Genomic DNA, 25,476 nt, shown 5'->3' with positions numbered 1-25,476 from the left:
AAAGGACTCTGGAAAAAAAAAGTGGCTTGGCATCCATCCCTTAACTGGCCAACTGAACTATATTAATGAGAATTTTAATGGTAAATAGGATCAGTGGCAACCAACTTGTTCATTTCAGACTCCATGGCACTTGGGTTTATGGTACTTCCAGTCAATCCTAGACAGATGCCATAAAGCTGGGGTGAAGAATCTAATTATCTACAAAATACCTTGTACTTTACCAATAAGAAAAAGACCACTGAAAAATTTGTTGGGGAGGGTGACAGAACAAATTCACACACATCACAGCCCATCAGCATTTTCCATTTATTATCTTAGCAGACTCCAAAATGAAACCAATGACTTCTGCGTTTACTTTATACATATGCACTGTGGACATCATGCCTGTTGCTACTAGTAATGCTTGAACCATTTCTGACACTTTGGATTTGTCTCATATTTGGCAATCTACATAAGCGATTGCACGACTTCAACTCTAACCTCCGTTTTTCACTGACCTTATTTAAACTATCGTGCGCTGGTGGCAACTAGTGGCTGGAATGGGGTTCTGCAGCAACAAGGCATGAAAAACACATGGCATTTCACTTTTTTTTTTGGAGAATTTACAATGTTTATCTCAACTATTCATACTGCACTTTGCTCATTTGTGGTTTGGAGACTATTAGTTTGGAAACTCCCAGGTCCTGTGAACGTTAATTCAATCTTTGTCCAGCAAATATGACAATATTACTTTTATTTACAAAATGACACACATTTCCTTCCCCATCAAAAGGAAGACATTGGCGTCAGAACTTTGAACTCTTGGCTGCCCACATCATCTTCCGCCTCCACCTGAACCACTTCCGCTGCCCCCTCCATTAGGATCCTGTGCGCCCGACATCATCAGAAAAATCACAATGGGGACGATGTACATCCACTGAGAAAGAAAGGAAGAGAAGGTCAACTCTGAACTCTCCAATTATGCAGAAACAGCAAGTCCCTTCAGTGAGAGCCCCAAATGCTCAACAGCATTAAAAAAAAACTGAGCACCGGGTTAGTTTTTAACCAGTGTGACACTCATTTTATAAACCTCGTTTACCAATTTGGTTTAGAAACATGGCAGCAGGTCGAGCCTGAGTGAGGGCGAGACAGCAATTATGGCTCTGCCACAGGTTAAGTGAGCTGTATGTCAAGTTACTGCTATAAACAAGCAATTCTGAAATGAAAGTACACCTCTACTGTCCACTGAATGCTGCAAAGATCAATGCTGCATGCTTCGTGTTCTGCAGTCACCGAGAAATCTACTGTTGTTTCCACTTGTGAAAGATTTAAAAATGCCCTCACCCCAAACTTGAATTCACTGCTGCGCACTGGGCAACAGTTCCACTGCAGCCCTTGGGAACCTCAGCCAATCTGCAGGCATAAGCCTGGACACTACAGGGCAGATTTTCCTATGCCTACCTGAATACAGCACAAAAAAGGAAAATAAAATCAGGCATAAGGGTCACACACCGGAAGGAAGCCTACATGGCTTTTCTGCTATTTAAATTAAATTATTAATGAACTGAAAATCAGGCAAGCTTTCTTACCAGCATATGATTCTCCCACCTAGTTTTCCTCTGAATACTGCACCCAGGCGAGCCAATACGACCAGACTCAGGAATAGGAAAACCTGCACCCAAGTATAGTCAGCCTATTTGACTTTGGAAACAATCACAGCCAAGTCTAATCTGATCCACAACCACCACCTAAACAGGCGCTTTGACGACAGGAGTAACTAAACAGAAATTTGGAGCAGGAAGCTTGGGTAATTTTCTTCCCCTCTCCTTCTCCATTAGCCCAGGGTCACAGAGACCAACTGCAACGCTCAACTGTTGTACAAGCACAGCCCGGAGATCAAACCTGAGACCTCCTGCTCTGTACGGCTCAGTACAACATTGGATGGTGTGAGTACCCACTATGGGTGGGGAGGCTTACATGGGAAATTTATAAGCAGTGTCACCATCAGAGTCCCATTTTGTTTTGTCCATTTCTTGAATGCTTTTATTTGAAATGTAAGTAATGACATCATCAAAGCTAACAGCTTGAACATGCTACTGAAGTCAACAATGGTAATCAGCTATTTCACATCAGTTTAACAACAGTCAGGATGCTTCAGCATCGGATGAACATTTAATTCAGCTCCACAGAGTCAGGATCATCAACCCTTGTAAGACAGTATTTCTTCTCCCAAAGAAACTGCACTTGCCATTCAAGAGTGGGCACATCATAATTCTTTACAACAGTTTGTTTTTTTTAATATACAAGGAGGTCCTGATGACAAGAGGTTTTTAAAAATCATATGGAGCTATTTGTTCCCTTGCTGTGTGGTTTTATTGTTAAACTGTCAAGTGATCATCTTAAACCACAGCAGTAGCACCCATCCTCAGCTTTTTACCAGAAATAAATATCCAGCTATTGAACACATTAGTAGAAAAAGGGCAGATTTAAAATTAATACAAGCAACAATTTAAACTTAAGAACAAAAGCATTATACGGCAATAAACTACAAAATCTGCAGAGCTAACCATCATTCTTTTAATACAAACACAATATAAACCAGTCTCCCAATTCAAATTAAACCACCAACCGTGACTCTCGTAGCTTTCACTCAACATGCCATATTTCAGAGGTTACTCAAATTGCATTTGCACATAATCCCCAAGGTAAATGGCTAACAGTGGATTTATGATATTGCTGACAAGTAACAGGGCCCGTTCCTCAATCCTTTGAGGACTGAAAGACCTTTATCAGCTTTCATATCCCATCCATCTTCATCCATCAGATAATTTTCAAAAACATTCAAGATTTTACTTCATGGTCTTCCACAGCATTCCTAGGTCAAGGTGACCCAGATGGCCTTCTGCTTTTTTTTTTCCTCTTCTCATTCCCAAAAATACCAGTCCCAAGTAAGATGGTGGCCAGGTGAGCTGCTGCCCCACACTCACTGCTCCAAGGATTAGCAGGTAGACACCCCATAAACAGGTTGCCAGTGACTGTGTGTGATAAATCCTGAAGTTCTCGTTGTTGCCACTGAGGAGGCAGCCCACCTACACACGGGTCTTCCTATACAAGCCCCAATGCTCTATAACACAGTACAAAGGCTTTGAAGGGGAAATAAAGGAACACAAAGACAATTAATGTTTCATAATTTTGCTTAAGTCTCGGGATAAGTTTTTAAAAATGTAGCTGGACTCTACTTTGTTATTTCTATCCCTCCTCTCTTGAGGTAATCGGTTCTTGAGCACCTGGAGCCCTCCAACAAGCAGTCAAGTGACCATTCTCAACGTCTTGACAGCCTATTTGACCACAGATGATATTATAGCCAAACTCCATCCTGTTCTCACCCAACATCCACACAAATGGCTTCCAGCAGGGGCCTTAGGTTAGCACCAATCATGGATGATTTTTTTTTTCCCTCTTCCTTAGTCCAGAGGCATAGAGGTTAACTGAAGCACCCAAACTGTTGCTCCAGCTACTGAGCACAGGCCAGAAATCAAAACTGGGACCCTCGAGTCTGTATAGCTTAGCAATATGCCAGACACTGCCAGTGGGAACTAATTTCTAGGTTTTGAATTGAATTGCTACTGTGGTCAAAGGGTTCTTGGTTGAAATCCAGTTAAGTACACAAACTTCATGTGCCACCCAATGTTGCTTCTTCCACCCCCAATTGTGCAATGGAGTCAAGTCCGAACATCACTCCGTGAAGCCACATTGTCAATAAAGTTTAAGGTATTCAATCATGGCATTTTATAAATAAGGGACGCTTTGTCAGGATTTGAAAGAACACTGTTCAGCACAGTTTGAGATGGATCGCTACCAGGTTAAACAGCAGAAATGTTTTCTTTCTAAAGATATATTGTATTGAAATCACTTTCAGGAAGATTTATTTTTAAACATGGTGCTGCTTGAATGCTTGATTCTCACAGCTCAAACAATGGCCTAGGTGGTAAATGTATTGCCCGGTGTGGAACTGAGTCACAAACACCAGTAACATGCCAATTTAATTCTTGGTCTACGTGGAGTCTGCTGTGCTCAAGACAAGGTGGCAGCAGGGCCACTATGATTATCCTTAGCCCCTGTAAGCTTGATAAGAGCAAAACGAACTGCCAAATTACAGCAAGGTAGATGTCGGGTGAGGACAGGAGAAAGATTGTGCTCAAGTTACTTTGCCCTCCTTTCCCATATTCATTGTCCAGTGGTACCCAATCTTTGGCCATTTATAACTCAGCTGCTGCCCTGCACATCAGTGGGCTTGAATTCAGAATCCAACTCTGCGACACAGAGTCAGAAATTGATTATAAATGGGTAAAAAGTGGGAAAGTGTACACACCATTGCAACGGAAGAGCGAGAGCACTCCTGAAGCAAGTCATGGCTTAGTACTGTGAAAAAGTTATGAACATGTCAGTCTTGACTCAGAGGCAGCAGTCTTGCCTCCTGTGTCAGGGGTCATAGGTTCAAGCCCAACTCCTGAGGTTTGAGCATGAAATTGAACATGACATTGAGTGTTGTGACATTAACCCAAGATCCCATGGCACTATTTGGAGGAGAGCAGGGAGTTCTACTGGTGTCCTGGTCAACATTTGACCCTCAACCAAAACCACCAGAAACAGATTATCTGCCCATTTATTACATTATTGTTTGAGACTTTTCTGTGCGCATGCTGGCTGCTGTGTTTCCCTACAACAGTGACTACACTTCAAAATAAAGGAACTTCATTGACTGTGAAACACTCTGGGATGCCCTGAGGTTGTGAAAGGTTCGGCGTAAATTCAAGTTCTTCCTTTCCAAAAACACAGAGGACAGTATACAACTCTTCTCTGTAATGAAAGGTAGTGCCAGTGTTAGGAATATTCTAATTGTAATGTACTTAAGGATGAATGCCAGATTTTTTTTCTATAAAATATATTTCAAAATAATTATATTTAAAGGCTCCTGAATCAAGTCCTCTCAGTCTAGTTCATCGGAGAATAGTGAAGCGGATATACTTCTGGCAACGTCAGCCAAGATTATCCTTCATCATACCATTGCTGCATGTCATTAGCTTTCAGACAGACCACTTATTTCTGATTGCTGAATTTCTTCCTTTCTCCTCTCCTGATGGCATCAACTCCTTACTGGCGGTGTACAGGGGCCAGCTGCCCTCCACCAACTCATCCAGGCGACCGTTTGTCACATTGAAGCTTGATACTGAATGCTGGCAGGCTGTTCCACCCTGAAAGGCTGACTAGCTATGCCCAATCCTATCCTTAGATATTTGGATAGCAATCAGCAGCAGGATTGCTCATTTCCCTCCACCTAACCCAAGGACACGGAAGCCAACTGTAGCATTCCTAAATGCTGTCTTGGCTGAGATCTGCTAATTCAACATTGACTAGGAATCCAACCAGGGGCTTTCCACTGTTTGGCTTAGTGCTACACTAAGCTGCTTTTATTCAGTCTCCGCAGGGTTTTTTTTGCTATTTACATTCCTGCACTTCAGTAGCTAAACACAGCAGGAGATCAATGTTTTAACTCAACAGATATTTGACAAAGCACTTCAACAAAGAAAAGGAAAAATTATAGATCTTCTGCAACTCTTCATGTATCTTCAGACTGCTGTCAAAATCTCCCTTGGAGATTAGGGCAAGGATTCTTAATCTTGAGCACCAGCAGGGTGAGCAAAACCACAAGTTGTACACGAAGCTGTGTAAATTAAACACAAACACAACAGACCTCCCCAACCTTCTGACATCCAGCCAGCAGGTAGACAATACAAACCACGTGGTCACCTTGTGATGAAAGATAAGTGAGAAAGAGATACTTACCTCTGACTAACAGACAGGTACTTCATAATCTTACGAGTGGTGAAACTATAAATGATCACCCAAGAAGAATTCAGTTTAATAAAAGAAAATCTGGAAATATAAAACTGATACTAATAAAAATGATTGTGAAGCTGTTGGATTGTCATAAAAACCCAACCGGTTCACTAACATCCCTTAAGTAAGGAAACCTGCCGTCTTTAATTGGTCCGGCTTACATGCGACTCCAGTCCCACACCAAAGTGACTGACTCTCAACTGCCCTCTGAAGTAACCTAGTAAGCCACTCAGTTGTATCAAAACTGCCAAATGTAGTGGTTAAGACAACAATCAGGATGGACAATAAATGATGGCCTTGCTAGTAATGATCACATCCAAAAAATGAAGTTTTAAAAAATAAATTACATCCAATTATAATTGAAAGACTAATTGTATGAATTTGGCCAGCTAAAGCAAATCCCTATGATAAAATCCTCCTCCATTATCTATAATGAAGCTCTAACCAGAACCTGGGGAGATGGGATAGCTGAAACTTAGTCTTGGGGTGAGTAATGAATTTTCCTTTGAAGACAATCCAATGTATACCCATAAATTTAAATCATTACAAGAGGAGGAAAGTCACTGGAGGGGCGCAGCAGAAAGTTAGCATTGACCTGATGACTCTGTGCAGATCAAAAACTGGAGTTTTGAACAAGCTATTTTTCATAAACATCTTTTTCTTCGATATAAAACATAAACGTAAAATGCAAAAGCTACTTTCAACAAAAAATAACTCCTTTATCTTAACAGAGTTAAAATCTGTCTTCCCAGATTTCGCTTTATTAAGTACAGAAAGATCCCAGAGTTAAATTCCACCTTGCCAATCCACCCACAATAAGGAGATGCTCACCACCTGTCTTGATTTGTGCTGGATTCTCTACTCTTCCACCCAAGTTCACAACTCAGGACAATGAGAAGGTCTGACAAATTGGTAGACCCAGGAATTTTATTTTATTTACCCCTCCATTTAAAATGAACATTTCTGCCTTCTCTTCCTGACACTACCAGCTTTCATGGTCTCTACAAATGCCGATCTGCAGTTGACATGAGGTGAGCACCCTGGACTGATTCACATTCGGTGGGAACACATTATCTGAACATCCACTGCACCCAAACCCTTGACGTATCATAACTGTTACATAATGGAAATCACCCACAGTGACTCATGCTGGAATATGGTCCCATAAATCCCCACTGATATCTCACTCAAGTGGCCATTCTTCATGCACTCATGTGTTAACAACTGCAGAACACGTCCCAGCCGGGCCCAATCCTACCTTCACACAATCCCACCCCTTTAACATATTCATTTCTAGCAGTTATCACTGAATAGCAAACATAATCAGGAACCAGGACTGATTTGTTCCCAGTGTCACCAAGGGGCACGGAAGACCCCAACCTGCACTCTGGCTGAGACTAACTTACTCAGCATGCTCCAAGAATTGAATCTGGGATTTTCTAGTCCATGGGATTAGTTCATTTGACCAATGTGCATTAGGAGAACGCTTCTGTTTTTTTAAACAAAAAACACAAGTCGGTAATGGGGATGAGAGCCAGAAGTATGTCCATCATGTAGTGTAGCGATGTTAGCCAGCCCAAAGAAAGAAAAACAAACTGATAAAAATGGATTAATACTGTTTACAATGGCTGCTTGTAAACTGCAGACACGAGTGCCTCAGGTGATGGAACTTTCTCTATCCTCATCTGGTCACAATGTCAGCAGAAATTCCAGTGTCAATAGAATTTCAATATTTTATCAAATCCGTTTGATCTGGATCTTTCTCCAGAAAAGCTTTATTGTGAAGTGTCTCAGTATCTACGCATTTTTTTCTATAATCCAATTTTTGAGAAGATTTTGCCAAGATTTGCAGCTACCTACAGAGTCCATCAGCCCTACACTGGCATCCATTCATCAGCCCTGCACTGGTAGCCTCCTGCTGTGCCCAACAATTCTCTCTACTAACAACCTGAGTGAATCTCAGATGCACAGGTTACTTCTGAGAGTTTCTGCATATTGCCACAGCTCAGTTGTACTGCGGTCAGTGGAGTGAAGTGGCTAAGACTAACGAATGTGTACATACGAATTTAAGGCCGCTGGACTGGTTTGGGTCACACTGGAAGCAGTGCTTTTGATTCAAACAGAAAGAAAATAAAGTACAAAAAAATAGAAGATTGCAAGTGACAAACAGAAGATTCAAGATCAAATGATATTTAGGATTTAAGAAGTTCCAATATGCGAAACACAGTATACACCAGGAAAACAAAATCGAAGCGCATGAGCACTGAACACCCAAGACTGAAGCCCCAAGGATAGTTGATGTTTTGTTTTTTTTGCAGAGAGGGAGTTGCATGCATAGGCAGAGCTCCTTTATGGAAAGCCATGTAGGAGTTATCATTTGGCTTGCCCACTCCAGCTTTACGCCAGCCAGACTTTGGATAGATAGAACTAGATTTCATTAATTCACTCGTACAACTTCTTGGACCTGTTGTCACACAGTGCAAAGAAACCCCGGAGACAGGAGGTACTAAGTTGCACTGAATAGTTTTATGTCTCCAGAAAGCAAAATGGTCCCTTGGTGGCAAGATCCTGCCTGTCCCACTGGTAACAATCATTTGCTAGAGGCAATGGCTACCTAGAGACAGAGGCCTCTCAGTCACTGAACATTTAGGCTCTCTGAAAATAATAAGTTTGCTGTTCTGATACTAAGAGTTATTGAGAATCTAAAGACACAGTACAGGCTTCAGGAGTAGGGGGAAAACAATAATTTGACCTTCATGAAATGAATAGCGCCTTGCTTGTAACTGCACACATTCTCCTGAAAACACTTGGGAAACACCATTACTTTGCAGACGTCAGGCTTCTGCTCCTAGTTCCCGAGGCACTTTGACGGTATTTGTAACCATGAGAAAGATGGCCCCGCCCAGAATTAAATGCCACTGCATAAAAAAAAGAGAAAGACCAGCTCAAATTCAAAGGTACAACAGAACAATATATTAAACAATTGTGAGGTAGCATTTCTGAAAGTCACCGTGTAGGTTTACAACGTGCAGCTTTTACCAAGTCTCTTCCTCGCTTTCTACCCATGCAAACTAAAGAACATCTCAACCTTGCATTATTTTACAGATTGCAGTATTCCCATAAATAAATTCTTTCCCTTTCCAAATTTCTCTCGAAGGTGCTAAATTGGACAGGGGTACGGTTGGTTCCATGGTGACCATCAGGTACCTTGCCTATGTAAGTGAGACTAGGCAATGAGTGTTGGCAGGCTAACTGTGAAGGATGTTAGTCAAACCCGATCATATGCTCACCAGAGATTGTTACATGCCTATTATGCAGTGCAAGTCACCAGTGATCTGGTGGAACTTTTACATTCCCTATCCTGGGGCCACTCGAATCAAATGAATGTGGTATTATTGATTTTTTAAAAAATTCTTTACTGCTGTTTGGAGAAAACTTTTCTATAGTGTTAAATCCCTGTAGAACGGTATATTATATAATATGCACAAATTGCAATAGTCCTATTGAACAGGTAGTGAAATAAATCCCATTATCACTTTTTAAATCATGAGATTCAATTTAATTTAAATATTTAAAGAGGTAGATAGATTTTTGAAATATCGGGGAGTTGAGGGCTATGAGGAGCTGGCACGAAAGAGGAGTTGAGGTCTGGGGCAGATCAGCCATGACCTTATTGAATGGTGGGGCGGGCTTGAAGGGCCGAATGACCTACTCCTGCTCCTATTTTTTGTTCTTATGTAAGCACAGGAGGTGGCCAACCATTGCTGCATGCCATGACACCACCAAACACAAGCAGGCAGATGGATAAAGTTAAGTGCAGTATATACAAGGACATAATATCCCAGCAACTCTCAGGATACCTACAATTACCTCCTCTCTGAGTTTAACAGAGGCACTAACCTATTTAGCATTATTTTAAACGGATTAATGCCAGGGTTGGGGCCGACCATGACTCATGGCCCTCCTGCCTTGGGCGATATGGCACTGGTAGGATGAATGAAAATGGTTAGAGACTGCTTGTGTTATGTATCCATCATAACCTCTGCATCACCAACTCATTCATTCACACTAAATCCTGTCACCAGGTTTCTTGGAGGCACCCAAGATCATGCCGTTGGCACCAGCTGGACCTCATCGTCACAAGGCGAGCCTCTCTAAACAGCGTTAAAATCACACGCAGCTTCCACAGTGTGGAATGCGACACCGGCCACTCCCTGGTGTGCAGCAAGGTTAGCCTCAAACCAAAGAAGCTGCATCACTCCAAGCAGAAGGGCCGCCCGCGCATCAACACTAGCAGAATTTCTCATCCACAGCTGCTACGTAAGTTTCTAAATTCACTCGAAAAAGCCCTTCAAAACACTACAGGGGATGCAGAGAGCAAGTGGGCCCACATCAGAGACGCCATCTATGACTCAGCAATGACCACCTATGGCAAACGTGTGAAACGGAATGCAGACTGGTTTCAATCTCACATTGAAGAGCTGGAACCTGTCAAAGCCGCTAAGCGCATTGCACTGCTGAACTATAAGAAAGCCCCCAGCGAGTTAACATCCTTAGCACTTAAAGCAGCCAGAAGCGCTGCACAAAGATCAGCCAGGCGCTGCGCAAATGACTGCTGGCAACACCTATGCAGTCATATTCAGCTGGCCTCAGACACCGGAAACATCAGAGGAATGTATGATGGCATTAAGAGGGCTTTTGGGCCAACCATCATGAAGATTGCTCCCCTCAAATCTAAATCAGGGGACACAATCACTGACCAACGCAAGCAAATGGACCGCTGGGTGGAACACTACCTAGAACTGTACTCCAGGGAAAATGTTGTCACTGAGATCGCCTTCAATGCAGCCCAGTCTCTGCCAGTCATGGATGAGCTGGACGTACAGCCAACAAAATCGGAACTCAGTGATGCCATTGATTCTCTAGCCAGCGGAAAAGCCCCTGGGAAGGACGGCATTAGCCCTGAAATCATCAAGAGTGCCAAGCCTGCTATACTTTCAGCACTGTACGAATTGCTTTGCCTGTGCTGGGATGAGGGAGCAGCACCACAGGACATGCGCGATGCCAATATCATCACCCTCTATAAGAACAAGTGTGACCGCGGTGACTGCAACAACTACCGTGGAATCTCCCTGCTCAGCACAGTGGGGAAAGTCTTCGCTCGAGTCGCTTTAAACAGGCTCCAGAAGCTGGCTGAGCGTGTCTACCCTGAGGCACAGTGTGGCTTTCGAGCAGAGAGATCCATCGTTAACATGCTGTTCTCCCTTCGACAGCTACAGGAGAAATGCCGTGAACAACAGATGCCCCTCTACGGTGCTTTCATTGATCTCACCAAAGTCTTTGACCTTGTCAGCAGACGTGGTCTCTTCAGACTACGAGAAAAGATTGGATGCCCACCTCATTCCATGACAATATGAAAGGCACAATTCAACATGGTGGCTCATCAGACCCCTTTCCTATCCTGAGTGGCGTGAAACAGGGCTGTGTTCTCACACCCGCACTTTTTGGGGTTTTCTTCTCCCTACTGCTTTCACATGCGTTCAAGTCCTCGGAAGAAGGAATTTTCCTCCACACAAGATCAGGTGGCAGGTTGTTCAACCTTGCCCGTCTAAGAGCGAAGACCAAAGTACGGAAAGTCCTCATCAGGGAACTCCTCTTTGCTGACTATGCTGCTTTAACATCTCACACTGAAGAGTGTCTGCAGAGACTCATCGACAGGATTGCGGCTGCCTGCACCGAATTTGGCATAACCATCAGCCTCAAGAAAACGAATATCATGGGACAGGACGTCACAAATGCCCCATCCAAAAATATCGGCGACCACGCTCTGGAAGTGGTTCAAGAGTTCATCTACCTAGGCTCAACTATCACAAGTAACCTGTCTCTCGATGCAGAAATCAACAAGCGCATGGGAAAGGCTTCCACTGCTATGCCCAGACTGGCCAAGAGAGTGTGGGAAAATGGCGCACTGACACAGAACACAAAAGTCCAAGTGCATCAAGCCTGTGTCCTCAGTACCTTGCTCGACGGCAGCGAGGCCTGGACAACGTATGTCAGCCAAGAGCGACGTCTCAATTCATTCCATCTTCGCTGCCTCCGGAGAATCCTTGGCATCAGGCGGCAGGACCGTATCTCCAACACTGAAGTCCTCGAGGCGGCCAACATCCCCAGCATATACACCCTACTAAGCCAGCGGCGCCTGAGATGGCTTGGCCATATGAGCCACATGGAAGATGGCAAGATCCCCAAGAACACATTGTACAGCGAGCTAGTCACTGGTATCAGACCCACCGGTCGTCCTTGTCTTCGCTTTAAAGACGTCTGCAAACGCGACATGAAGTCCTGTAACATTGATCACAAGTCGTGGGAGTCTGTTGCCAGCGATTGCCAAAGCTGGCGGGCAGCCATAAAGGCGGGGCTAAAGTGTGGCGAGTTGAAGAGACTTAGCAGGTGGCAGGAAAAAATTCAGAAGTGCAAGGAGAGAGCCAACTGCTGTCAACAGCCCTGTCAACCAACTTTATCTGCAGCATCTGTGGAAGAGTCTGCCACTCTGGAATTGGTCTTTATAGCCACTACAGGTGCTGTTTCACAAACCACTGACCACTTCCAGGCGCTTACCCATTGTCTCTCGAGACAAGGAGGCCAAAGAAGAAGAAAAAAACGGATTAACACTCTTCCTAAAAATAGCAGAGATAGGAATTCAGTACAAGTATGTTAAATAGTCGCACAGTAACATCACTGATGGCAATTTTTACCGTATAACAGTATTATGTACCACTAACTGATTGCCTGTGATTTTATTAAACAATCCAAAATCATGACACTGAATATTAAAAGATAAATCTTTCCATGTCTTTCACTTATTTCTTCTGGAATATTTGGCTTGCAATTAGTTATCACTGAATTATTCTCCTTTTCTGATTCATTGTGCTGCTTCAAAATATATTTTTCCCACTTAAAGTTACATCTATCTTTGCCCTGGAGACAAATTCCATGGTATTGTTACTACATATAAATAGATAGATGCAAGAGGAGAACGAATCAACAAAGCAGGGTCACCAAGGTAAAGACAGTTGAAAGGAAGTGCTACAGCATGTTACAGAAGGTTAGTAAAAAAAACTCCCACTTCAGCCACTGTAGCCAGGAGCAGAATGCAGCTTCAAAATATCAGGCCTTTTGCTGCTGTCATTGTACAGAAGCTAGAGCAATGCTGTATGTTTTTGTGAGTCATTTCTATAACTACTTTGGAACCGTGTGCTGGTGTAACTGCGTTCCTGAGTTGCTTGGAGAGAAACAAAATTGAGCGGGAACTAATGATCTAAGATTCTGCAAGCTCTGAAGGATGGGAGGTCTCTGCAGGGGCAGAAAACCATGGGGCTGCAGCTTCGAGTTCGGGGGAAACGGCTCATTAAAGTACTCTAAAATGACATCACACTGATGGCAGCATGTTGTGAAAGATATGCACCTCATCACACTATTCAGCAACATGTTCATAAGTTTTTAAATTATGTACTTATGCCTTAACAGCATAAAAGTTTAATTTTTTTCAATTGAACCAAACAATATTTGACGTTTTTTTTTAAAGTAAAAACAAGGGGGTGGGGGGAAATCAAGGCTGAAGGAAGGTTAGCAGGAGGCCTGGTGTTCGTGGTTACAGTGATAAGAGGGAATGCGTTGGGAACAGTGTGCATGGAGCAATTTCAAAAGTTACAATGTAATATATACAAAGAGATTCATACTCCAATAAAACACGATACACTTTAAAATAAACATGAATCTCCTGAGAGGTTTTCCCACAGTGAACAGAAATTCACCTTTCCAATTTTTCCCCTGCACTGGAATTGGGAGAGGACAGAAAAGGGTTCCAGATATGAAATAGAAAAAAAAAGTAACTTGATCCTTTTCCATTGCATTAGCTTTAGTTACAATAGTTTTATATGACCGCAGTGAAATGCAAGAAACTAAATTGTTGTTGAAATGCAGCTTCTATTGATGGGAGAGATCAAACCATGATCCTCAGATTGATACATTCCTTTTAGCTAACAAGTTTCAGTTTTTTCAATGTTTATGCCCATATGCAATTATTGTACAGTGCAATTTTTATCAAAACATTATAAAAGCTCCCCTTCAGAGCTTGCTCTCAATGGCTCAGCTTGTCGAGGATCTTCCCAGTGTAGTATTAAACCAAACAGACCAAAAAAATCTTGGTGTCAACCCCAGGCTGTGTGAACTTGGCTGATTTCTTAGTTGGGGCACTGGGAGGAGAATGCCAAATAACCTCAGCATCCTTTGGTTGGGGAATGGTGGGGGAAAAAAATCAGCCAGAGTTTTCATTCCTCATTGCTTTCCAGTGGCTCTAGTGTAAACCATGAATACGTGAATGTGTTAAGAAATAGCATGCTTGGATCCAGATTCAATTCTCCCTCAATCATATTCCCAATTAAGGTACCAGGTTCTCAGAAAGAATGAGCTGACAGCTATAGAGCAACTGCATCCCAGAGTGAATTAAGACATTTAGGACCTTTAGGAGAAAGGGATGGAAAAGCAAAAAAATCCTCCCATTATATAACACTTTGATCACAATGATCATTGAAGGTAAGAAATGAAAATGGAAAATCTCCCAACAGGAAATCTCCAAAAAGGATAAAATATAAAACACAACTGTATACGTTTTAAAATTAAATGATGTATGACAATGTGATTAGAGTTGCAACAGTCTCAGGAGAACAGGATGCCTAAAACGTAATGAGTTTCACTCTTGTGGTTTAACACATTATCCATACCCCTCAAGTGTATTATAGCTTGGAACACACTCAGCCACTGTTTGCGCTCCATTTAATCCTGCCGCCAAATGAATACATTAGTTTCTGGTGAGCAGGTCAGGTCACTTTCACTGCAGCAGTCAGCAGTTTGAGAAACACAACTCAGAACTCTAAGTACAATGAAATCTTTAAAGGAATTTTCCCACTGATGGCTCTTATAAGGACATTTCTGCCGTGAATTTTCTTAGTTCTGCATCAAAGGATTTCAGTTAGAAGGCCTCCTTGGAATTCCTCATTTAAACATCAACGGCTGGATTCTATGCCATAAAAGATGGTGGTCCGCACACGCAGGTTTCACTCCGCAGAGCCACCACGATCTTACACGCGGCGGTTCATTAACATGGCCACAGCGGACCGCCCCACTCCCACACCCGATGATATGTAAGGGACGGGCAAGGCGTCCCGGCACCATCTTTAAAGGGATAAGAGCCCTAAATGAGAGTTTGGAATATTAAAGACACATTGCATTCAAAAGTGTAACAAACCATTACATAAATCTTTCCATCCCCTCTCCCAGACTCCCATTAGCCTTTCATTTAATTCCTTGCCCACAAACCCCCAAAATACTTAACTTGACTATGTGATCTACCCCCACCAAAGTTCATAAACTCTAAACCTTAACCCCTTCCCAACATCCCCCCAACCAATCCAGAGGGTTTGACCCAGCTCCCCCCCTCCCACAGAGAAAACTACCCTTCCCCCTCCCCACAGATGCCGTACCTCATTTCCCCAGATGAAGATCCGAAGGCACATCAGTGACGGCCACCGGGATGAAGATCCCGGTGGCACATCAGGAGGCGACAGGACCTTCATTAATGCAGGTAAGTTAATTTATTTAAATATTAAATTGAGGTCCCATCGTCGAGTGGTTGGGGGGGGGGGGGGGGCGCCACGAGGATTAGCCGCCACTGTCAATATCGGGACGGCATCGAGGTCCGCAGCGGGCGTCATCCGGGACAATCTTCATGCCTTCCCCGCCACGGATCCCGATGTTGAGGCCCCTATAAAATACAGCCCCGAGAGTCTGCTTTTCCTCTTGTTCAGTGAGTTTATCCAATGACTGGCTGAGAATTACAAACCAGGAAGGTCCAGGTTTGATCACAAACTACACTGTTACTTGCTCAGGGTTATAATTAGGGCACTGTAACTGACCAGAGTACCTCGTCCTCATTGACATTGAAAGATTCAGGAGATGTGTGCATGCATACATCCAGTGAGAGCAGTATTGGGTTTGGCTGCAGAGCTATTTGGGATTAAATAGCTTCCTGACACACACTGAGCTCACATGTCGAAAATGGCCACTTAGGTTTGGAACTGGAGAGCTGCTGGCATCTGTGAAGCCATCTCTCGGCAAATCCTTAAGACCCAAGATGGCCGTGCCTCTGCTCCAAGACAATGCCTCTGATTATCTTTACTCCTGCAGTGTCTGAGGAAACAAATAACCTGCTCCTATGTGTCCGCAATGATATCAGAAGCTGCATGACAGTGTGCAGGGCAACTTAGCCTCAGATTCTTCCCTTATCCCCTGATCTCCCAGCAGGGTAAGAACCTTGTCTCTGCTTAGAATCCTCTCAATGAATCAGCTAAGATCAGTGATCCCCCAACTGAGGAAGTAGTGCCTCGCCAGGTCTTTTTTTTAAAGTTAGAATTTCATATCATGGCTCTGTAATGTATATTACCATGTGCACCAACAGATAATAAATAGGAGCAGGAGTAGGCCATTCAGCCCCTTGAGCCTGTTGCGCTATTCAATAAGATCATGGTTGATCTAATCATAGTCTTAACTCCACTTTCCTACCAGTCTCCCATCACCCTTGACTCCCTTATAATCAAAAATCTGTCTAACTTGACCTTGAATACATTCAATGACCCAGCCTTCACTGCTCTCTGGGAAAGAGAATTCCAAAGATTAAATACCCTCTGAAGAAATTTAATCTGATCTCTATCTTAAAAGGAAGACCGCTTATTTTGAAACTGTGCCCCCTAGTTCTAGGTTCCCCATGAATGGATATATCCTCTCAGCATTTACCCTGTCAAGCCCCCTCAGAATCCTGTATGTTTCAATATCTCATTCTTCTAAACAATGAGTATAGGCCCAATTTGCTCAAATTTTCCTCATAAGGCAACCCCTTCATCCCAAGAATCAGCCTATTGCACCTTTTCTGAACTGCTTGCAATGCAAGTATCTATCTCTTTAAGTAAGGAGGCCAAAACTGTACTCAGTACTCTAGGTGCAGTCTCATCTCTGCCCTGTACAGTTGTAGTAAGACGTCCCTACTTTTATACTCCATTCACCTTGCAATAAATGCCAATATTCCATTTGCCTAATTACTTGTTGTACCTGCATGCTAACTATATGTAATTCACATACAAGGACACCCAGATCCCTCTTTACTACAGCATTCGGCAGTCTTTCTCCATTTAAATATTCTATTTTTCTATTCTTCCCACCAAAGTGGACCACCTCACATTTTTCCACATTATACTCCTCTGCCAAACTTTTGCCCGCTCAACCTATCTATATCTCTTTGCAGACACTTTGCATTTTCCCAATGATAGATGTTAGGCTAACTGACCTAGTTTCCTGCTTTCTGCCTCCCTTCTTTCCTGAATAGATGTGTTACATTTGTGGTTTTCCAATCTGCTGGGAGCTTTCAAGAAACTGGGGAATTTTGGAATATTACAACCAATACATCCAATATCTCTGCAGCCATTTCTTTTAAGACCCTAGGATGCAGGCCATCAGATCCAGTTGGCCTGTCAGCCTTTAGTCCCATTAGCTTTCCTAGTTCTTTTTCTCTAGTGATCATGATTGTTTGCAGTTCCTCTCTCCCTTTTGCCTCTTGATTTTCTACAATTCTTGGAATGCTTTTTGTGTCTTCTTCTGTGAAGACAGATACAAAATACTTGCTCAAAGACTTCGCCATTTCCTGTTTCCCAATATAAGGGTTCAATACTTTAGCTGCTCTCTTCCTTTTTATATATTTGTAGAAGCTTTTGCTGTCTGTTTTATATTTCTTGCTAGTTTACTGTCATATTCTAATTTCTCCCTCTTTTTTTTTTAAAGTCATCCTCTGTGGGTTCTAAAGTTTTCCCAATATTTTGGCCTACCACTAATCTTTGCAGCATAGTACACCTTTTCTTTCAATTTGACACCATCCTTAACTTCCTTAGTTAGCCACAGATGGCGCATCCTTCTCAGAGACTTTCATTCTCAATGGAATAACAACAGGATGCTACTTGTTTTGGTAGACAAAAGAATTAAACATATTGAGTCATGCAGATCAGAAGATCCTGAGTTTGATTCTTGATCTGCATCAAGTTAGCTGATGTCACTCAGAGCAGCAGTTGGAATGCTACAATTTAGCTTAAGCAACTCCCTGGATTAAAAAGCACAAAAAGAAATCCACCAGACTTCCAAGTGTTTATGGCTGTCCAGTGACAGCTGCGTTGAGATTTGAAGATAGGATCAGACTCAATGGTGATGCGCCATCATGCAGCAGGCTGCCGGCACTTGGGTTGGGGTTTTCCACTTCTGTGCTCACCAGTCTGCAATTTCTACTCCCCCACCAAAAGATTAATTCTGATAGGTAGGAACATTGCAAACAGAAAATCATACCAGTCTAAATTTACATTTGAAAAATGGTTATTTGGGCAATCCATGAGAGGATTGTTGGCAAATGCCGAACTGTACTCTAGTCAAGAGTCAGTGCCAAAGGAGAGGAACAAAGGGTAGAAAATCAGGAGCGAGGAAATTACAATTAAAACTAGTACTTGTGAATTTTAGCACTGTCACAGATTCCTTTATCAACCTTCAACCGTAATGCCCATATGTGAAGGTGGTTCACATCAACTTCAAGAACTCAGTTTCAAGAATAGGACCAACTAGCAAAAGCAGCTGAGAAGAGGACTCCAGATTGAGACGAACTTCCATAAAGCTCTCAGCGCCAACTTCCTGGACAACTGCCAATTTCCAGGAAGTCAGAATAGGTTTCTAGCAGTCATGATAGAAGACAGGGGCTACTGCATCTGATAACAATGAACTAGCACACAGTGTTCTTCACTGCAATCAGCATTAAATATTGAAAAGTGAAATTAGCGAGAACTAGCACTTAAATATTCAGGGGAAAAAAAAATCAGCTCTTTCCCACTCATGTTCAGTGCATTTGAAATTCTTGGACTGAAGTTCCTGTATAGTCACTCATAGCTTACTTGCATGCAAAATATGATCTCAGTCCCTCTTTTTCAATTAAGTGTGATCTTATATATCCCTCAGCTGCCTCCAAGACTCTAATTAAAGTGTTAAATTTTATTTGACTGCTTAATAGCAGTAAATGCACTTAGATATATTACACACAAATGACAGTAACACATTAAGAGATGCATCAGTGTCATTAGATATGTTGCTCCAGCCTGCTCTATTTATAATATATGCAGATGCAGCTTGTTTGAGGGTGGAAGGAAGATGATTTACTTCTGTTTCTTTCCCCACCCCCATTCTCTCCTCCATTTCCGATTCATAGATACTAGTGGCCCTTGGATACGTGGAAGTAACATATGTAAGAACAATCCAGAACAGTTTAAAGCAACAGCCCACTCCTTGGGTATCTCGCCCAAGTGCCCAATCTTATTCGAGTTACCAGCTGCAGTCATTTGAAAATGGGAGGAACCATGGCCAAGCCCAGATGTGTCATTTTCCAATATTCAACCAAGTGCACCTTCCAGTAGGGGTAAACTACCTGGTAACCAGGAGCAGGAACGCTGGTTCTTCTTTAGTACTTCCTAGTACAAGGGTCACTTAGGCCAATCATAATGCCCATCTACTTTACAGCAGAGATAAGCTAACTCAACACCGAGCAGGAATTGAACCAGAAACCTTTGTGGTGTGTATGGCTGAGAACCAAGTCAAGCAAAGCATTTATTCACTAAGCCATCATAGGAACTGAGAAAATTTTAGCCCCTTACTTTTAAAAATACATAATTGTGGTATGTATCGCGGCAGGGCTAATGGACCGCAGGCTATGATTTGAAATAAACAGCTGCTGGTTTTTATTTCACCATCAGTTACACAGCAATTGCATGCTCTGTGCATATATACATAATATCACACTTTAACCCCTTTAAACAGAACAATATCACACAGTGAGTGCGTGGCTCCTGGGAAGTACAGTACTTGGTGTGTCTTTGCAAATATCTTCCTGGAATTTTCTTATACATGAACAGTGCATTAATTCTGCAAGATTATTAGAGCATTTTATTTCATCACTAACATATATCACAAGAAGACTTTTTTTCTTAAGGGCCAACTTACATATTTTGCAATAAATGACTTCTGCTCTTGCGGGTTTTTCGCTTTCTGGGCCTGCTCATGTTCCAGCCGCTCAATAAATGCCGCAGTCTCTGGCCTGCAACAAAATAATAAACACATTTTGAACAGTGCCAGTAAAGCAGACTGATCCATTCTTATAACTATGGGCTACGAGAGATAATCAATCAGAAGTGTGACTAACAAATAAAAGGGAACGTTGCTATATTCCTCCACCATTTCTGTTGTTTCACAAGACTACTCTTTAAACTTTAACCTTGCCTTCCAAATAGCTCACCTGGTCCAGTGGACAACTGTGCCGGACAGACCAGGAAGCTTCTAGATTAGAAACTGAGCCATGCCAAGTTGATCAATCTCAGCTGGGACATTGGTAGTGGCATTACTATTGTTCTCAGCAATCCCTGGGCTATAGGAAGGATTAAAAAAAAAATCTGCCACATTTACTGCTCTTAACAGCTAGTCGATGATTCCTGCTAGAGTTTACTTATGGACATCAAGCTCATTTGTGTGTCCTCCACAGTCAAAGTCAACCTCACTTACCTACCTCATTATTTTCCTCAATCCATTATCTCTCAAAAGAGACATCCAATTATCTCCAGAACCCACTTATATTATGTTTCAATTGTTTTGCTGGTAACATTGAAAAGCTCCATCTGACTTCTTGTCTTAATAACTTCCACATTTTTAGCTTGTATGACCTGACATTTGATCTATTCACCATAGTGAACAATTTATTTGAAATAGATCACCACAAGGAAAATACATATAATCACACCAGAGTTACAATAAACACACACACAAAAATACTCACGCAGATGCCAGGACTGGCTGCATTAGGTGCACAGTTGTGTTAAATACTTCCAGATCCACATCTTCCACCTCTGCTCCATTGCAGGACCCAGGAACAGTTACAATGGAAACACCGATTATATTTCCAGACACATCTGTGTTAACAGTGATTACATCAGAGAGGTGAGACTCAACCAGAGAGCACTATAGAAAGAAAATTAAAATAAAAACAACAGCATCAGTAACTGAGCAGTGGAATAGTAAAAACAGTTAAGTTTTCGCAAAAGCAGCATTACACTCACAGCTTTAAAGTTCTCCACTTTCAAGATGCTTCGGGGCAGCTTTGGCATCTTCAATATCTTTTTTTTTATGTATTTGTTCCCACCTCCCAATACATCCTGCCTCCATGCCTGAAGACACAGATTCTTGCAGTTCCACAGGTGCTGCCAGCTCTTTGGCACCTCTATCAACTGGTCGTTCTTCATACCAATCTAAGCAGATGTCTTCTCACTGGGCAACCACATGATCGCACATTCCAGCAGGAGCCATGGGACAGTAATCAGCAGTGGGCACCTTAGATTGTTACCTTTCCTTAGCCCAGGGATCCAAAAGGCTGCACCAGTGAGATTAATGCAATATAGACCAAACATTGAAACTGGGATGTTCTGGTGGGTATGGCTTACTGCTACACATACTAGTGTTTTTAACCATTGCCACATCTGAAGCTTAACCTTACTGTCTAATCTGGATGATCTGATTTTGCAGACCTGTCCACAGCAAACGTATAATCAGACACAAGATGGTGGACTCTCACTAGCTGGGACATTGCTGGCTTCTCCAGAGCTAACATATAATCAGATGGAAGTATACTCCTACCAGCTGGCACATTTCAGGCTTATGCTCCATGTAATGGCCCAGTAAAGAAATGCTTATACTGGCACCAAACAAACAGAGGTGGAATCTGACTCACACATCTTTTGGCTGGAGCTACTGGGCAGTCCTGTCGCAGGGCCCATGGACACTTTGCAGTTTTTAAACAAAATAGATATTATAGTATTTTAGAAACATTAATATCTGCACATCTGAGCAGTCACACCAAGGTGTGCGTTACTCATGCAATCATAATCAGAGATCTCTTGAGGCACAGCTCGAGGATATGCTGTTTTATCCCAGAGGATATTACGAAGGCCACAGAGTGATTCAGCCACATTTCATTTTGCATTGCAGAAATATTAATGAAATTTTCAAATTCATTTCGACTATGTAAACATGTTTTTACATAACAGAAAGCAAATAACTGCAGAGTGCTGGAATCCTGAAACAAAAACATACAGCACATCATAGAGACAACATGTAAGTTAATGATTCAAGTATGCAAGCTTTGTCAGAACGCACAAGTTTTAGGAACATAGGAACAGGAGTAGGCCATTCAGCCCATCGAGCCTGCCCCGCCATTCAATATGATCATAGCTGACCATCCACTTCAATGCCTTTTTCCCACACTATCCCCATATCCCCTTATGTCATTTGTATTTAGAAATCTGTCAATCTTTGCTTTAAATATACTCAATGACGGAGCTTTCACAGCCCTCTGGGGTAGAGAATTCCAAAGATTTACAACCCTCTGAGTAAAGAAATTTCTCCTCATCTCTGTCCTAAGTGGCTCCCCCTTATTTTGAAATTGTGTCTCCTGGTTCTAGACTCCCCAACCAGGGGAAACATCTTAGCTGCATCTACCCTGTCTATCCCTTTAAGTATTTTGATGAAGGTTCCATACCTACAACACTAACTGATTGATTCTCCCCACAGATGTTGTTGGATCGACTAAGTGCATCCACCATTTTATGTTATTGCACATAATGTGATATTTGATAAGACAAGAAAGTTTATGTTGTGTAAAGAGAATTGATTACTGGTTGGTACATTTTAGACGTTGACAATGAAGGAAATATTGATTTAAAATAAAGGTAATAAATATAAATGGAGAGAAAATATTTAAAAATTCAAGTGAAATCAAGATGAAGTAATAGACTAGAATATTTTTATATAACTGGAAAGATTTTAAATGAAGGGGAGGGGAATTAAAATAAATTGATATAAACAATTCTATATGCATGTGTTTGTGGATATAGATAATGTGTGTATATGTCAATTAGATTTCCTATGGCATTACTCATGGAAGAAAAAGGACTAACAAATAGGAGTGTTGGCACCAAAATTAAGTAGGCCCTACTGAAATGGGGCAAAAAGAATGGCTGCCTGCCCCTGCACTATTTAATTAAAATTGCTTAATTCCAGCAATATTTCAATTATTTTTCAACCACAAAATATCTGTGAAATAACAGGAATAGAAGCTAGTGTTAATATACTGTGTACACACAAACCTATAGCTACAAGATTTGGACTTAAATGTGGGAGGTACGATTGAGAAATTTGCAGATTACACAAAAATTGGCCGTGTAGTTGATAGTGAAGTGGATAGCTGTAGACTCCAGGGGCGGCACAGTGGTGCAGTGGTTAGCACCGCAGCCTCACAGCTTCAGCGACCCGGGTTCAATTCCGGGTACTGCCTGTGTGGAGTTTGCAAGTTCTCCCTGTGTCTGCGTGGGTTTCCTCCGGGTACTCCGGTTTCCTCCCACAGCCAAAAGACTTGCAGGTTGATAGGTTAATTGGCCATTATAAATTACCCCTAGTATAGGTAGGTGGTAGGGAAATATAGAGACAGGTGAGGATGTGGTAGGAATATGGGATTCGTGTCGGATTAGAATAATGGGTGGTTAATGGTCGGCACAGACTCGGTGGGCCGAAGGGCCTGTTTCAGTGCTGTATCTCTAAATCTAAAAAAAAAAATCAATGGTTTAGCCGAGTGGGCGGAAAAGTGGCAAATGGAATTTAATCCGGAGAAGTATGAGGTAATGCATTTGGGGAGGTCAAACAAAGCAAGGGCATACACAATAAACAAGAATATTGAGAGGGGCAGAGGAAGTGAGAGACCTGGAGGGCATGTCCACAGGTCCCTGAAGGTGGCAGGATAGGTAGAGAGAGTGGTGAAAAAGGCATATGGATTACTTTTCTTTCTTGGCCAAGGTATAGAATACAAAAGCAGGGATTTAATGCTGGGACTGCATAAAACACTGGTTAGGCCACAGCTGGAGTATTGCGTACAGTCTGGTCACCACATTACAGAAAGGACATCATTGCTCTGGAGAGAGTACAGAGGAGATTTACAAGAATGTTGCCAGGGCTTGAAAATTGCAGCTATGAGGGAAGATTGGATAGGCTAGGGTTGTTTTCCTTAGAACAGAGGAGACTGAGGAGTGACTTAATTGAGGTGTACAAAATTATGAGGGGCCTTGATAGGGGAAACAGGTCCTTCCTGTCTACCCTAACGGAGAGGTCAATAGATTTAACGTGTTTGGTAGATGGATTAGAGGGGACATGACGAAAAACTTTTTCTCCCAGAGGGTGGTGGGTGTCTGGAATTTGCTGTTCGGATCAGTGGTGGAGGCAGAAACCCTCAACTCATTTAAAAAGGCACCTGGACCTGCACCTGAAGTGCTGTAACCTGCAAGGCTACTGACCTGTGCTGGAAGGTGAGATTAGATTGGACGGCTAGTTTCTTTCAGCCAGCGCAGACACAATGGGCTGAATGGCCTCCTTCTGTGCTGTAAAATTTCTATGGTTTTATGATCCTATGGTTTTACTTTCTATCTGCAAATATATATCTTCAGTGTATTCAAGGCATTTGTATGGAGAATTTTGTATATGGACAAAATGTAAGAATTTTTATAGAATTTTATAATTGTATGTTTGAGGAGGCTGGGGGTGGAGGGCATGTGGAGCTTGAAAAAGAGAGCTGGTATTTATTTTGGAACGTGCCTAACAGGGTGAGGCAGGAAGTTGGGATGCAGGGGCAGATTTTACCATTTCCTGCTAACAGCATCAGTAGACAGTGCAAATGGAGAGAGGCAGGCAGGGAATGAGAAATAACAAAGCACCTGATGGAGCTGAGCGTCACGGTTGGGCAGACCATGTTATCCAGCCAATAACACGTAGGTATTAAAGATTACAGCTAGCTTGGGAGATTCCGCTACAAGGACTGAATCAGCATCATAGCGAATAGGAAAACTGAAATGCACGATGAGGGGGGAAAAAAAACCATCACAGCATGATGCATTACAGAAAGTATCAGGCTGACAGCAAGTTTAATACTTTAGTCACTGTGCAACGGTTTAAAGCACATTGCTGGGACAGAGTAGAGAACTTTATCCTGCATCTAACACATATTGATGCTGACCGAACATTGGTGCAAAAAAAGTACGCTTGTCATAAAGCCTGGCTTGGGTATAAAATTAAAACGCGACCCGGGCCCGACCCGACAACTGCCAACCCGAACCCAACCTGGGCCAGAGTCCTTTAATTTTTTTAAATGCCCAACCCGACCCAAACCCGACACATGTAGTCGGGTTTGGTCGGGTAGCCAGACTTTACTGCAGAATGCGGAGTCGAGACTGCACGTTTCCCGCCTTCACGTCCTGAATGTTCATTTGAAGACTACTTCCCGGAGCAAGGCAGCACTGTCCATGTCCAGCCCAACCCGACCCGAGCCTGAACGCTGGACCCAGCATGGAGATCCAACCCAACCCCGACACTTCGTTG

At 42.5% G+C, this 25,476-nt stretch overlaps 1 protein-coding gene across 2 annotated transcripts in view; it reads right to left on the bottom strand.

Annotated features, from left to right (window-relative positions):
* Positions 1-292: 292 nt before the first annotated feature.
* emc10 (ER membrane protein complex subunit 10) overlaps positions 293-25,476 on the bottom strand; it is a 45,899-nt gene continuing 20,715 nt past the window's right edge. Inside the window, exons 5-8 of one of the 2 annotated variants that reach the window (XM_068019669.1) lie at positions 20,840-21,021; positions 20,014-20,107; positions 8,705-8,798; positions 829-916 (exon numbers count right to left, since the gene is read on the bottom strand). In XM_068019669.1, the coding sequence (XP_067875770.1) occupies positions 8,715-8,798; positions 20,014-20,107; positions 20,840-21,021 (360 nt within the window). In that variant the 3' untranslated portion in view covers positions 829-916; positions 8,705-8,714. Of the gene's footprint in view, positions 917-8,704; positions 8,799-20,013; positions 20,108-20,839; positions 21,022-25,476 lie in introns of both variants that reach the window. The other variant, XM_068019668.1, reaches the window with a different exon arrangement.

Source organism: Heterodontus francisci, chromosome 41 (assembly GCF_036365525.1).
Source record: "Heterodontus francisci isolate sHetFra1 chromosome 41, sHetFra1.hap1, whole genome shotgun sequence".
NCBI lineage: Eukaryota > Metazoa > Chordata > Chondrichthyes > Heterodontiformes > Heterodontidae > Heterodontus > Heterodontus francisci.
Note: the sequence above shows the minus strand (reverse complement) of the source record. Positions and strands in the feature narration are given on the sequence as shown.